This window comes from Peromyscus leucopus, chromosome 22 (genome assembly GCF_004664715.2).
Source record: "Peromyscus leucopus breed LL Stock chromosome 22, UCI_PerLeu_2.1, whole genome shotgun sequence".
Taxonomy (NCBI): domain Eukaryota; kingdom Metazoa; phylum Chordata; class Mammalia; order Rodentia; family Cricetidae; genus Peromyscus; species Peromyscus leucopus.
This window is the reverse complement of record NC_051081.1, coordinates 37,239,492-37,253,626: the sequence shown is the minus strand read 5'-3', so window position 1 is coordinate 37,253,626 and position 14,135 is coordinate 37,239,492. Positions and strand designations below refer to the sequence as shown.

Below are 14,135 nucleotides of genomic sequence, written 5' to 3'. Positions count from 1 at the left end.
CACACCCGCTCCACAACATCCTAAACACAGATGTTCCTAACACTTATGAACAGGCTTCTTTTCATTCTCTTCTGTCTCGGGACATGGTATTGTCAGTCTTTTAAATTAAGCCGTTCTAGGGTATATGTGTAGTAGCTACAGGGTCTCACAGAGATCCCCCTACCTCTGCCTCCCAAGTGCTGGGGTTAAAGGCTTGTGCCACCACACCTGGCATCTTAGGACATTTTTAAAATATACCATTCCTCATCCCTTCCTCCCAACCTCATATATTAAATCCCATTGTGGGACAGAATCTAGGACCGCATGTATTTTAAAAGAAGTTCTCCAAAGGACTCTAGGTAACAGCTAATTTGGGGAACCTCTGATATGTACGAAATAAGGGAGAAATATGAGGACATAGGTAAGGTGACCTGGTTAAGGCATTTTCTAAGGCTGCTTCCGCTGTGTTCTGCTTCTGAGCATCCTCAACAGAGGACAGGAACTTAGAGATTCTAGGTAGCGGGTCGCTGCCTTGACACAGCAAGTCCTGAGACAGAAGTGTATGAAAAGAAGCCTGTTCATAAGTGTCAGGAACATCTGTGTTTAGGATGTTGTGGAGTGGGTGTGAAATTTAATGGGCAGATTCATCTATTGTGTAGTTGCCTGTAAACTGAAAGAATTTCAGGAAAAGATGAACCTGCCCTCGTAAGAGCTTTCATGTTATGTAGAGGTAGCTAACCCTTCACAACTGAATGACGCTGCATTCACGGTGCAGTTTATTAAGACTCTCCACTGGGAGACAAGAATCACAGTTAGTATGCCCAGGCCCTTGAGTTTCTTGAAGCAGCTTGGTTTTCTGCCCTGTCTCTTAGAGAATTTCTCTTCCTCAACACATTCTACTCCTGTGAAGGTCCTGAAGTTTCCTGAGCTAAGCCATGTCCCTCTCCCTCTTTTGACTGTTTCTTTACATGTGTGCTCTTTGAAGATAAGGTCTCATGTTCTAGTTACAATAAAACTAATATTTTTAAGCAGAAAAATAGCTTTAAATATTAAATTATATTATTATATTAAATATCAGGCTTTAAAATTAAATTTAAAAATATCTTTACAAAATAATGTCACAGTCAGATAATGCTGGTACCCATTATCTGTCTTGTTGCCCATATGCCCACATTTCTGCTGAGTTTATGTGTACAAGTGAAATTGCACATCCTAAATTATGCATAAACTCATTGTTAGTGGGTATGTGGTTTTCCTAATGTACAAGAATTCCTTGTACTTGTTCTGTATCCTTGGTGATGCTTGGTATCGTCAGTCTTTTAAACTAAGCCATTCTGGGATATATGTGTAGTAGCTCAAGGTCGTACTTTATATTCTCTGATAAATGCCCCTTGATCATTTGGATATTTTTCTTTTGTGAATTGCCTAGTCTAGTCATACTCTTTTGTAATGTGCTTTCCTCTGTCTGTGGACGTTTTTTAAGTGTCCCTCGTGTTTTTAAGGGGTGGTCCTCCATTGGTTATGTATTTGCAGATGTCCTTTCCCTGCTGTGCCTTGTATTCTCATTAATGGGTAGGTGGGGCTTTTGTTACTATTATTTTGTTTTGTCTTGGTTTTTATGACGTAAAATCTTTATTTTAATATAGTTGAATTTGTCCATTTTTCCCTCATGGCTAATGTTTCTTTGTACATGTATAATAAAAGACATGCTTAAAACTATTCATAAAGCATTACTTTTATTAGTCAAAAACTGGAAATAGCTCAAAACTCCATCACAGAAGAGTGGAGAATTATATTGTGATGTGTTCATACAAAGGGATATTATTCAGCAGTACAAATTGAGGAATTACTGCTGCATGTGACAGCATGTGAAATACAAAGACTCAGGCTTTTAAAACACATACATGTAATTCTGCTTATATAATCTAAGAGGAAAATTTAATTCAGTTAAGTAATGAAACTGAAACAGGGTAAACACTTTATGCTAATGAATTATCTCACAGTACTCATAGTCTAATACTACTCTGAAATAAAGGCCAACTTTCTTTTAAATATATCCTCAGACAGAGACTCTCGATTCTGTTAAATTCTTGGGTTTTCTGAGATCTTTGAAGTTCACACACTTTTTAAATTTCTTCTACAAACTTCTTGTTATATTTTAAAAAGATATAATTGTATAAATTTAAAGTATTACAGAATTTTGGAAACTTGGACAGAAAATCAAAACACTGCAGTGCCTCACAGCACAACCATCTTCCTATCTTTCCAGCCCAGTTTTTCTCTAGTAGTCACACTTTTACCAAGCTGTATTAAATAAACAATTTGTTACATTCTACATTCTGTTTATATTAATATTATTTCATAGTCTAAATTTTCCCCAGTATAATAGATAGATCATGTGATTTCTTTTTATTATTGTGTTTTTTGGGTTTTTGTTTTGTTTTGTTTTTCTTTTTTTTTTTTTTTTTTTTTTTTTTTTTTTTTGCTTTTTCGAGACAGGGTTTCTCTGTGTAGCTTTGTGCCTTTCCTGGAACTCACTTGGTAGCCCAGGCAGGCCTCGAACTCACAGAGATCCGTCTGCCTCTGCCTCCCGAGTGCTGGGATTAAAGGCGTGCGCCACCACCGCCCGGCCTTGTTTTGTTTTGTTTTTCAAGACAGGGTTTCTCTGTATAGTCCCGGCTGTCCTGGAACTCACTGTGTAGACCAGGCCGGCCTCAAACTCAGGGATCCACCGGCCTCTGCCTCTGGAGTGCTGGGATTGAAAGGGTACTCCACCGCACCAGGCCAGATCATGTGGTTTCTATAAAGCTCCGCTCCTCTGTCTTCTTAGTTCAGTCTCTGTCACATTTGATTTCTAGGACTGAGGAAAACACCTTTCCTTTCCATCTGTGGAGGAACACGAAACTTGTCCCCGGTAACCTTTGTTTCTCTTCTCAGTTTGCAGCTGACCTGGACCAGTTTGATCAGTTACTGCCCACGCTGGAGAAGGCCGCACAGTTGCCCAGCTTGTGTGAGACAGACGGGATGGATGGTGGGGTCACTGGTGTCAACATCAAGTCAGAGATGCTGCCAGCTTCCCTTCAGCCCACCACCGCCAGATCTGCTCCCAGGCTGAACAGTATGTGCCGGGGCGGCAGCTCGTGTTAAGTGTTGGGTGGAACTGTGGGGTGGCGCCTGGTTCATGATTTCAGAACCCGTTTGTCTGTTAAGAATGAAACATCTTTCCCTTATGCCACTCTACACATTAACCACGTGAGGACTTAGCTCATCACTCATTTCCATTTAGACTGGTTCTGATGTGTCCCAGAGTAGCCTCAAATTCACTTTGTAGGGGAGGATGAACTCCTTGAACTCCTAACCCTCCTGCCCTATCTCCCAAGTACTAGGATTATAGCATGCACTGATCTTGTTTATTTCTAATGTAGTAAAACCCCTATCTTTTTGTAATTTATGTTATAATGATTAGTTGATGGTAAGGAGAGTGATTTTTATCTGGAGCATCCAATAATAATAATAATACTCAGAAATACAGGATGGGGTCAGATCATATTTTTCAAATATAAGTCTCTGTGTCATAATGTGGGGGCTGGTGGCCCAAAAAAACTGCTATCTACAGTTCCTGATGAAATTTTACTTGTCTATTAAAGTTTCCAGCTGGTCTTAAATTAGAGAAACCAATTCATATTTCTTTAACCATCATTTCCCAAATTTTCTAGATCACAGAAGAGCTTTTCTTAAGTAATACACTTTACCCCACAGAATGAGTTTTCCATGGACGCTTATGTAGGAGACCATGGTGTTAAAATGTGTCACTGCTGTTCTAACCCAGGTTAGCGTTCTCCTAGTTAAAATAGACTGGTTGATAGTCTAGTACTTGAACTTCATGACCTTGGGACTGTCAATCTTTTTCCACATATCAGATTTCAAAATTGGAAAAATCATTGATGATAATTACACCATGACCTTGAAACTAAAGGACACTAATCAGTCAACTTGTTGACTGTGTCTGGGTTCCTACCTCAGTCCTGTCCATCTTCCAAGGGTCTCCAGTTTGGATCTTCTTTTACTTTGTTCTTACTGGAGCTTTTAGGGGTCAGGACCCAATTCCTGGAAATTGACCAAGATTCCAAGCAGCTGCCAAGAAGACTCTTGAGTCGTCTCACTGACAGGTTTGGAAGCAAGATTTCAGTTGGCTAGAGCACTAGAGGAGGAGTCAGGAGCCTAGATTCAAGCTTCACATTCTTCATTTATTAACAAAGAAATGAATTTTCTGAGTCTTACTCTCGTAATTTACAAAGTAGAATTGAGACTACCAAGCCAGGCCCTCTACTTTATGCCTTTAATTCTAGCAATTGGGGGTACAGATTAGGAATTCAAGGTCATCCTCACTTGCCTGGTTGGGTGGAGACCATCTTGGGTTATATGAGACCCTGACTCAAAAGAAAAAAAAATGATCAAAAGTTTCTTCTAATTGAAACAGAAAGCCTCCAGAGGCTGGCCCTTCTGGGATACAGTAAAATGAAGGACTGAAAGAAATAAAATAAAAATCTGTGTACCGATTGATTAGGGTTCCTGTCCCCTTCCCTGTCAAGTGTGAGAGAATGGAGGGGTTTTCTCAGGAGACATGAATGCCCAGGAAGAAGACATAGGATATGGATATATAAAAGAAGACCCTTTTACCATCTGGCCAACGGCAGCGAAGGCTGCTAGAGCTGAGAGGCCTTGTGCTGAACCTGCCCAGTGAACAGGACAGGAGCACTGGCTGAGGAGACACAGCCAGGGATGGTCGGGGCTTTGATAGAGGTCTGCAGTGTGAATGAAAGCACAACAGCCTGGTGTGGTGGTGGTGGTGGTGGCGGCGGCGGCGGCGGCGGCGGCGGCGGCGCACGCCTTTAACCTCAGCACTGGGGGGGGGGATCTCTGAGTTTGAGGCCAGCCTGGGCTACAGAGCAAGTTCCAAGACAGCCCGGGCTACACAGAGAAACCTTGTCTTGAAAAGTCGAAAGGAAAACAAAAGAGGAAGAGGAGGAGGAGGAAGCAAAGAAAGGAAGAAATCAGAAGAAACAAATGTGCACTAAAAGCGTACAACGAGTGTGCATCAGCGCATGAACTAGAGCAGCTGGGAAGATAAAGCTAACTCTCATGGGAAGGAGACAAACGACAAGAAATGGCTGTCGGGAATGATACGTACAAATTAAAAACTTAGAAGGCAGAGGCAGGGAGAGCACCACCAGTTCAAGGCCAGCCTGGCATGTAGTGAGTCCAGGCCAGCAGGATGGCCATGGCACAGCTGGACTCTGCTGTGCCTCCTCTCCGCCCCTGCTGCACAGGGTGCCCCTTCTTTGCACTGCTGGGACCCACCACTGGCCCCTGGTGCTTTGGGACCTGGTGAGATTCTCCCTGGCTCCAGAGCCTCCTTTGTCTACCCAGGAGAGCCACTGCCCAGGCCAGGGGTGTCTCTCCCAAGTGTGTCAGAAATTGGGGAAAACAAAGTACTGAGTCCACGCTGGAGGGGCCTGGACACTCTGCCCACCAGTCTTGGATCTTTCAGACCTCACTCAGAACAAGAGGCTACCCTAAGGGATGGAGGAAGATGTGAGAACCCAGAGTCTGAGTAAGGATCACTTACTGCAACTACGCCATGGTCCATCCTTTCCATCCTAGTGCTTTTTTTGTTTGTTTGTTTGTTTCTTTCTTTCTTTCTTTCTTTCAGTATTAGATGGGCTTGCTCTTACTTTGCTGCTATTGACTTGCCTGAGTAGTGAATGTTCACTGTCTCTCAGCACATACTGGAAGACTTGGAATTTGAACGTTCTGGTAGCTAGCATGTTTCTTGAGCTAAAGAAGCCTCTTTTCCTGGCAGGGAACATAGATTCTGATTGTAGAGGCCTCATTTCTCAGTTGCTAAGAGGGAAAGAGATCAGCAATCGGGAAACTCCTCGTGGCAGCCTTGGCACCCACTTTGGGAGACTCCCTGGGCTGAACTTGTACCATGAGTCACAGACTCGCCATTTTAATCCATGGGCACATTCCAAAGTCAGCTGCATCAGAGCAGAGGTCTGGTGCAGCTGTTCATTGTCCTTTAATTGTCCCAGCAATAGCCCATGGCCTGTTCCTGAGCTGTTCTAGTGCTCTTCTGAGAAAACCCATTTAGGAGAACCTTCCCCCCGGTCTCACTTTAGCTGAGTTACAGCATCAGTTTGTTTTCATTTGCGCTTTCGCCTTCAGACTTCAGAATTCTGCTGATACTTCTTTCTTCCTTTTACTGTGGATTGCTTTCCTTTTCTTTTTCTTATTTCACTGATTTTGGTGTTGTTCTTTTGGTTGTCTGTTTGGGGCTTTTGCTGTTGTTGTTTTGAGATGGGTTCTTGCAAAGTAGTCCAGGTTGGCCTCATGCTCTCAGTCCTACGGTATCCTATTGAACTGTTCCAGATCCTGTCTTTGAGAGTCAGTTGAATGTTTGATAATTTGTAAAGTTATTTTAACCAAGCTCGTTGATCAAAGAAGTAATACCGAGGCTGAAGAGGTGGCTTAGTTGGGACTGTGTTTGCCATGCAAGCATAGGGACCAGGGTCAATCCCCAGCACCCACATAAAAATAAAAAGCTCGACATGACAGCACATGCCTACAGCCCTAGCCAGAGACAGGAGGTTCCCTGGAACATGCTGGCCAAGTGCAGCAGGAGCCTCTGGGAGCCTCTGGGAGCCTCTGGGAGCCTCTGTGTGCCTCTGTGTTTTAGATCTCTGGTCATGAGGGAAGCTCCTCATCCTTTCTCCATCAGTTCATGGCCTCGTTGATGTGTCTGCTATAACCTGCGGCACAACCTTCCTCTAGGTCAGAGTGAAATGAGTACCCAGAGTGGGTCACTGGGCATCTCAGCCAAAGGCACCCTTCCTGGGATGTGCCGTCCCCTTCGCTGAGCAGGCCTGTTTGAGTTCCCTTAGGCTAACTTGTGTGGCGTCGGGGTTAATGAATACTCATTAGCTATTCTCATTGAAAGGTCAACTGCAGATAACCAGTAAAGTTAGATGTCACTGGCCACATCCCAGAAACACTTCGGCATTTAAAGAAGTTTTCATTTGTGATGAAAAGGAAAGAGGCAATGAACATGACTCTAAAAGCAGTGGGACAAAAATGCTTGCTGTCGTCTAAACTTTAATATGCGAGGGATCAGCTAGGGGTGGTACTGAGAGATAGTTCACCCTGGCTGGACCACGAACGTGCTCTTCCTTCCTGTGCAGTGTGGGAATTGCACTCTCAACACTGGACGGTGCAGTGACCTTCCAAATCCAGCCGGCTGGTGGGGGGTGTCACGCCCTCGGCAGTGGAACAAGCCTAGCAATGCCATGTTTGACTCTTTTCAATAGGATCTTTTCAAAGAACAACTTGCCATCCTGTCCATGGTCATTAATGCTTTCAGTAGGATCAGGGGTTTGTCCAGATCTTAAATTTGTAATTAAGTTTTGCAGTATTAAAATAAATGAGTAAATAGATGGAGAGTACATGCAAGTAGTAGTAAATGGGGAGGGAGCTCAGCTGGCAGAGCGCTTGTGTAGCGCTGGGTTCTGTCTCTACATCACATAAAACTGAGCATGGTGGTACCATGCTTGCAATCCCCAGGCATTCAGAGGCAGGAGGGTCACAGGTACAAGGTAAAGACGGGTCGGCCTTGATTTTGATAGCAAGTGCCTTTTCCTGCTGAGCCGTACTGCTGTGCAATAACACTTGTTTTATTCAAAATTATAATCAAGTTTACCGATAAAGAGCCTTTTTAAAAGACTTGTAGACTAGTTAAATAGTTCCAAGGGAATTCAGGAAGTATCTGAGTGAACAAATGTGCTCCTCTCACAGATGTTTTTATATTTCCTCAATATATACATTCCTTGATGATTATTTTTAAATCCTATTAACTTGTAGATCATTAAAATATATAACTATAAAGTAATAAGTTCCACATGGAATAAGGTTTTAGTACTTAAGATTCATTTAACTTTCTTGTTTTAGAGGTTACATACAGTGTGGTTTTTAAATTTATTTTAATAATTAAAATGTTCACATACTTATAAATGTAAAACAATACCAATATTAACTTTTTATTTTAGAAGTAATGTCATATCTTTAATATGTGACAGACTTTTCTTTATCTTCTGTGTCTATACTCTTAAATGTAATTTCAAACTGTATTTCTTTTACTCTGAGTTAAGTTGACCATTTTCTTTTTTTTTTATTTTTATTTTACAATACTATTCAGTTCTACATAATAGCCACAGATTCCCTTGTTCTCTCCCTTCCTGCCCCCCGCCCCTTCCCCCAGCCCGCCCCCATTCCCACCTCCTCCAGATCAAGGTCTCCCCCAAGGACTGAGATCAACCTGATAGACTCAGTCCAGGCAGGTCCAGTCCCTTCCTCCCAGATTGAGCCAAGCGTCCCTGCATAAGTCCCAGGTTTCAAACAGCTAACTCATGCAACGAGCCCAGGACCTGGTACCACTGCCTAGATGCCTCCCAAACAGATCAAGCCAATCGACTGTCTCACCTATTCAGAGGGCCTGATCCAGTTGGGGGCCTCTCAGCCTTCGGTTCATAGTTCATGTGTTTCCATTCATTTGGTTATTTGTCCCTGTGCTTTATACAACCTTGGTTTCAACAATTCTTGCTCATATAAACCCTCCTCTTTCTCACTAATTAGACTCCCAGCGCTCCACCAGGGGCCTAGCCGTGGATGTCTGCATCCAGATTCCTCAGTCCTTGGATGGGGTTTATGGCACAACTATTAGGGTGTTTGGCCATCTGGGAGATGACTCAGCCGTTAAAGGCTAGGCTCACAACCGAAAAGTTGACCATTTTCAATGATCTTAGGCAATCTCCTCATAGTCTCTGACCATTTATCTACCTGGTTAGTGTGCTCTAATTTATGGACGTTTTTTATTTACTGAAGAAATTGATCCTTTCTCTATTAACTGTTTAAAAGACAACAGTGAAACTCTAACTGCCGTGCACAGTTACTGCCAGATACAACACAAACAGCCAGAAGTTTCCTTTTCAACAGCTGAGGAAGATTAGCTGTGAATGTGAGAACGGGAAGTTGTTGGATCAACCACTGGAGGTTGTAACTTGGGCAAAACCAGCCTCCTAAAAGATGATGCCTTCTCCTTGCTGTGCAGAAATTTTTTTAATTATTTAATAGCCTTTTTCTGGATTCATTGTAGCTAATGGGGATACAGAGTTTCTCTTTGGCTAGATTTAAGTTGATGTGATGTAATGTTGAGCTGTTTGCAGAGTCATGTCTAGATGTTTTGAGCCCAGGAGTCCCAGGACAATGTAGCAAACCTTCATCTGAAAGAATAACATTATATATGTGTATGTAAATGTTCTACTAGCAGTCTCTGGGGGTTCCTTTTTTAAATTTCACTTTAGCTACCTCTCTCCAAAAACTGACCTTTTGTCATGTTTTACACACACACACACACACACACACACACACACACACACACACACTCATTCATGTTTGTGCTAAGAAAACAAACATAACTAAAATCAACCCCCCCCCATGAAACAAAAGAGAAAACTTATATATTTCCTAGATTCTAACACATAACTCAGATTTTCTATAAAAGGTAGTTTCTGAAGGAAGTCTGAATATTGAAGTGGTCCTAAGATAAAACCAAGTTCCTTAAGCATAAAACCTATATAAACAAAACTTTTAAGTTAATCAAAGTGGTTTGTTGTAGGTTTTATTGTTGTTTTTGTTTACTAATGTTTGCCTGGACACCAAACTCAACACATGAATCTTACTTCTCTTTTTTTTGGAGAGGTGGTTAGTTTTGTATTCTAATATGAGATAAGGCAGGCTGGCCTCCAACTCTAGAATTTCCTGCCTTAGCTTCTCAGTACTAAGATTATAGGTGTATGCCACCATGTCTGCTATGTTTTGAAAATATTTTAACTTATTCTCTTAGCATTTTCCATCAAGACTAGTAAAATAAGATGCTGTGTCCTGATGTTAAGTTAAATAAACTATCTAACTGCAGTGTTTGCCATTGCTAGTACACGGCTATGCACGTTTTCTCAAAATGAAACATAATTAACTTTTTCTAGGCTGTATTTCTTAAGGGGTTAGTACTGAAGATCTCCTGTTAAAGTAGAGTAATGGGACAACTTTAGGAAACCTGTGGCCACCATCCTGATTAGATAGTAATAGAAATCAAGTGATTGCTTTCCCATCATTGTTTTAGTTTTATTGTTCATTGTGTCTTTCGGAATCCTACAGAATTTGATTTTTATATCCTTTGTCACAGTTATACTTAGGTTTAATTAAAAGTTGTAGTTACATGCATTGACATGAAGGAAATGTCAGCTGGAGAGTTGGTTCAGCAGTTAAGAGCACTTGTTGCTCTTGCAGAGGACCCAGACTCAATTCCCAGCACCTACATATCAGCACAACCATGAGTAACTCTAGTTCCTGAAGATCTGGTGACCTTTACTGACCTCCAAAGGCACCAAGCACATAGACAGTATATCTTAATTACTGTCCTATTGCTGTAAAGAGACATCATAACCAAGGCAAATGTGGTTTTTTTATTATTTTTTTTATTGTGTATTATGTATACAGTGTTCTGCCTGCGTGCCAGATCTCATTACAGATGGTTGTGAGCCACCATGTGGTTGCTGGGAATTGAACTCAGGACCTCTGGAAGAGCAGCCAGCGCCCTTAACCGCTGAGCCATCTCTCCAGCCGGCAAATCTTATAAAAGCATTTAATTGGGGGTTGCTTACAGTTTTAGAGGGTGAGTTCATGACCATCCTGGCAGGAAGCAGACAGATATAGCACTGGAGCAGTAGATGAGAGCTTTACATCCTCATATGCAGGCAGCGGGCAGAGAGAAAAGAAGGGAGTGGAGGCTGGGTCTGGTGTGAGCTTTTGAAACCTCAAAATCCACCCCAGTGACACACCTCCTCTGACAAGGCCACACCTCCTAACCCTTCACAAACAGTTCCACTAATTGGGGACCAGACATTTAAACATATGAGCCTTTGTGGGCCATTCTCATTCAAACCACCACCCAGTGCACATACATATATGCAGACAACACTCATAAACATAAAAATAAATAAATCTTTTTTAAAGTCCTCATCAGACTGCTAAGGTGGTTCAGTAGATAAAGATCTTGCTGTGCAAACAAGAGGACATGGTAATGTGGTAGTGTACGTCTGTAACCCCAGAACTGGGGCCAGCGAGATGATAAGAGAATCCCAGGAGGTTACGGGCCAGCCAGTCTAGCCAAAGTGATAAGATCCAGGTCCTGTGAGAAATACTATCTTTAAAAAAATAAGGTGGTGACCAGGCAATGGTGGCGCTCGCCTTTAATCCCAGCACTCAGGAGGCAGAGGCAGATGAATTTGTGTGAGTTCGAGGCCAGCCTGATCAACAGAATGAGTTCTAGGAGAGCCAAGACTGTTTCACAGAGAAACCCTGTCTTGGGGGGAAGAATGTGGTTAAGAGCACTGGATGTTCCCAGAGTTTTGATTCCCACCACCCACATGGCAGCTCATAGCTGTCCGTAACTCCCATCCCAGGGGATCTGGGATTTTAGAAAATCTCTTTCCTTCTCTGGGGAATGGCCACCTTCCCTCTGCGATGTCGATGCCCTGATCTTTGCTATGAAGACATTAGTTACATTGAATTAGGAGTCACAGTAATGACCTGTTTGCCATGAATTACCTCTTCAAAGGTTCTGTCTCCAGATTGTCATGTTTTGAAGTCCTGAATGTTAGAATTTCCACATAATGAATTTTGGGGAGGGGTATACAATTTAGCTCATAACAATGGATTAGAGTGTATACATTTTAGGAATTATAAATAACTGTATAAAGAGAAAAAAATCTCACTCTCACTGCCTAAAATAAACCAAAAAGATATACAAGGAGAGCCTCCTAGAACTTTCTATCAGTATTTATGACTTTATAAGGGAATTTAGGTGACTATAGCATCTCAGAACACACTTTTTTCTCTTTTACATTATCAGTATCTGTAGCTTAATTCATCGATCCCCGAGTTTCTGGAGTTTAGATTATTTTTAGTTTTCCCTAGTGTAAGTAATTCAAAGATAGCCATAAAACTTCCAGAAAGCTGCTACTTTCTGGGAGCAGAGAGATGAGATGGTTTAGTCATCAAGAGCACTGACTGCCCTTCAAGAGGACCTGAGTTCAGTTCCCAGCACCCACATCGTGGCTCACACCATCTGTCACTCCAGTTCCAGAAGCTTTGATGTCCTCATCTGGCCTCCTTGGGCACTAAATGCGTGTAGTGCACAGACACATATGCAGCGGGCAAAGCATCCATACACATAAAATAATGTTTAAAAGCTGCTATAGATAGTTTTTCTAAAGTGCATGTATTATTTTCTTCAGCTACGGAGCATAATCCAGCCTGTTGTCATCAGTGTCAGAAGCATGAGCTTTGTTGCAGTTCTGTAGCGTCCTCTCAGAGCCCTGCCCTCTTGCTGAAGAGCCTCAAGCTGCAGGGTGTCTCCTCCCGCCTTTTGTGGATGGAGTTTGTCTTCCGATGGTTGCGCTCATTCCGTGGTATAGGCTGAAAAAGCAGCTAACCAAAATGATGTCATCTTTAAAGCAGTACCTACCCTCTGACATCCTGGATTTCCTATAGTGACGTCAGCCTGTGTACAGGAAACACTAAATTTTGTTTTGATTCAGATACTGTTCTCATTTATCTTTTTATTATATGTGGATACCCTGCAGTTTAAGTTTCTGAATACATCCTCTCTGGATCATCAGAATAATATTTTATGGGGAAATTCCACTCTCCTGCATAATGTGTTGTTTCTGAAATGTTATCTTATCCCCCTTTGTGACAGTGAACTCTTTCTCTTCAATCAGGATTGCCTGAACTAGAATTAGAAGCAATCGATAACCAGTTTGGACAACCAGGAGCAGGCGATCAGATTCCATGGGCAAATAATACTGTGACGACAATAAATCAGAATAAACCAGACGAGTAAGTGAGACACTTCGTATTTCGTACACTAGCAGATATCAGCTTCTAAGCCAGGAACTACCCTCCCCAACCTGGAGTCCAGTCTGTGCTAGTATTTTTGAACTATAAATTGATATGACTGTTTAATTAAAGGGGGTACCAGAGGACACAGTCAAGCAGATCAGGCAGATAGACTTTGTAATCACCACGAGACTGATATGGAGCGCAGGTCTCATGTACACTTCATCTCTCGCATTTCTTTGTTTTCCATGTATTTCTGGGGCCTGTGGATTAAACTGGCCTTAATATACCAATGATGCTGCCTTTAAACTTTTAGCTGTCCATTATTTTGTTCATCTTTTGTCTTTGTTTGGAGCAATAATACATAAGTAAAGAAAATATATCTGTTCAGTGTTCTGTTCTCATTGGAGTTTAATTTCTCAGTTCACACAGGCATCTGTGTTTCTCAACATAGACTACATCACATACATGGCAATCAAAGGAAAAATAAATACATTTAGAACATTATCTGAAGTGTTTTCCCTTACATTTTCCTAAAAGAATAATTCTTTGTCATATTGCTCATGTAATTATATTTCTATTATTTTCTATATATGCCTAAGTTTTATTCATCAGTTAATGTCAGTTTGGATTAGACTGCAGGTTTTGTCTTCATGAGTCAATGAACAGTTTGGTTTTTGAGCTACTAGTGACTAGCTCATCTGAGCTACTAGCATGTTAACAACTGTCAATTTCTTTTGTATATAATAGTTACTTAATAGTATCAAGATAATTTAGTCATCTTTGAAAGCACAAAATAAGTTCACTGTTTTGGCTATGATTTAGTCATAGTAATTAATGGTATCCACACCATAGAATAAGAATAAATCTGAAGGCCTAGTGAGATGGTTCCCTGCATAAAGTGCTGCCACACAAGCGTGAAAACCCAATGTGGATCCCAGAACCCACATTTAAGAAAGAAAGGAGACAGTGGTTGGGGATTGAGCTCAGTGTAGAGCGCTTGCCTAGCAAGCGCAAGGCCCTGGGTTCGGTCCTCAGCTGGGGAGGTTGGGGGTAGGAAGCAAGAAAGAGAGAGGGGAAAAAGAAAGTTAGGAAGGAAGCAGTAATCCAAGCCTAGCTTTGCCTGTGATCCTAGCACAGGG

At 41.9% G+C, this 14,135-nt stretch overlaps 1 protein-coding gene across 8 annotated transcripts in view; it reads left to right on the top strand.

Moving 5' to 3' along the window:
- The window catches only part of Ncoa1 (nuclear receptor coactivator 1), a 200,962-nt gene that overhangs the window by 155,815 nt on the left and 31,012 nt on the right, over positions 1 to 14,135 (top strand). For all 8 annotated transcript variants that reach the window (XM_037198117.1, XM_028875282.2, XM_037198118.1 and 5 more), the window contains 2 exons: positions 2,917 to 3,097; positions 12,876 to 12,993. In XM_037198117.1, coding sequence (XP_037054012.1) covers positions 2,917 to 3,097; positions 12,876 to 12,993 — 299 coding nt within the window. The remainder of the gene's footprint in view (positions 1 to 2,916; positions 3,098 to 12,875; positions 12,994 to 14,135) is intronic.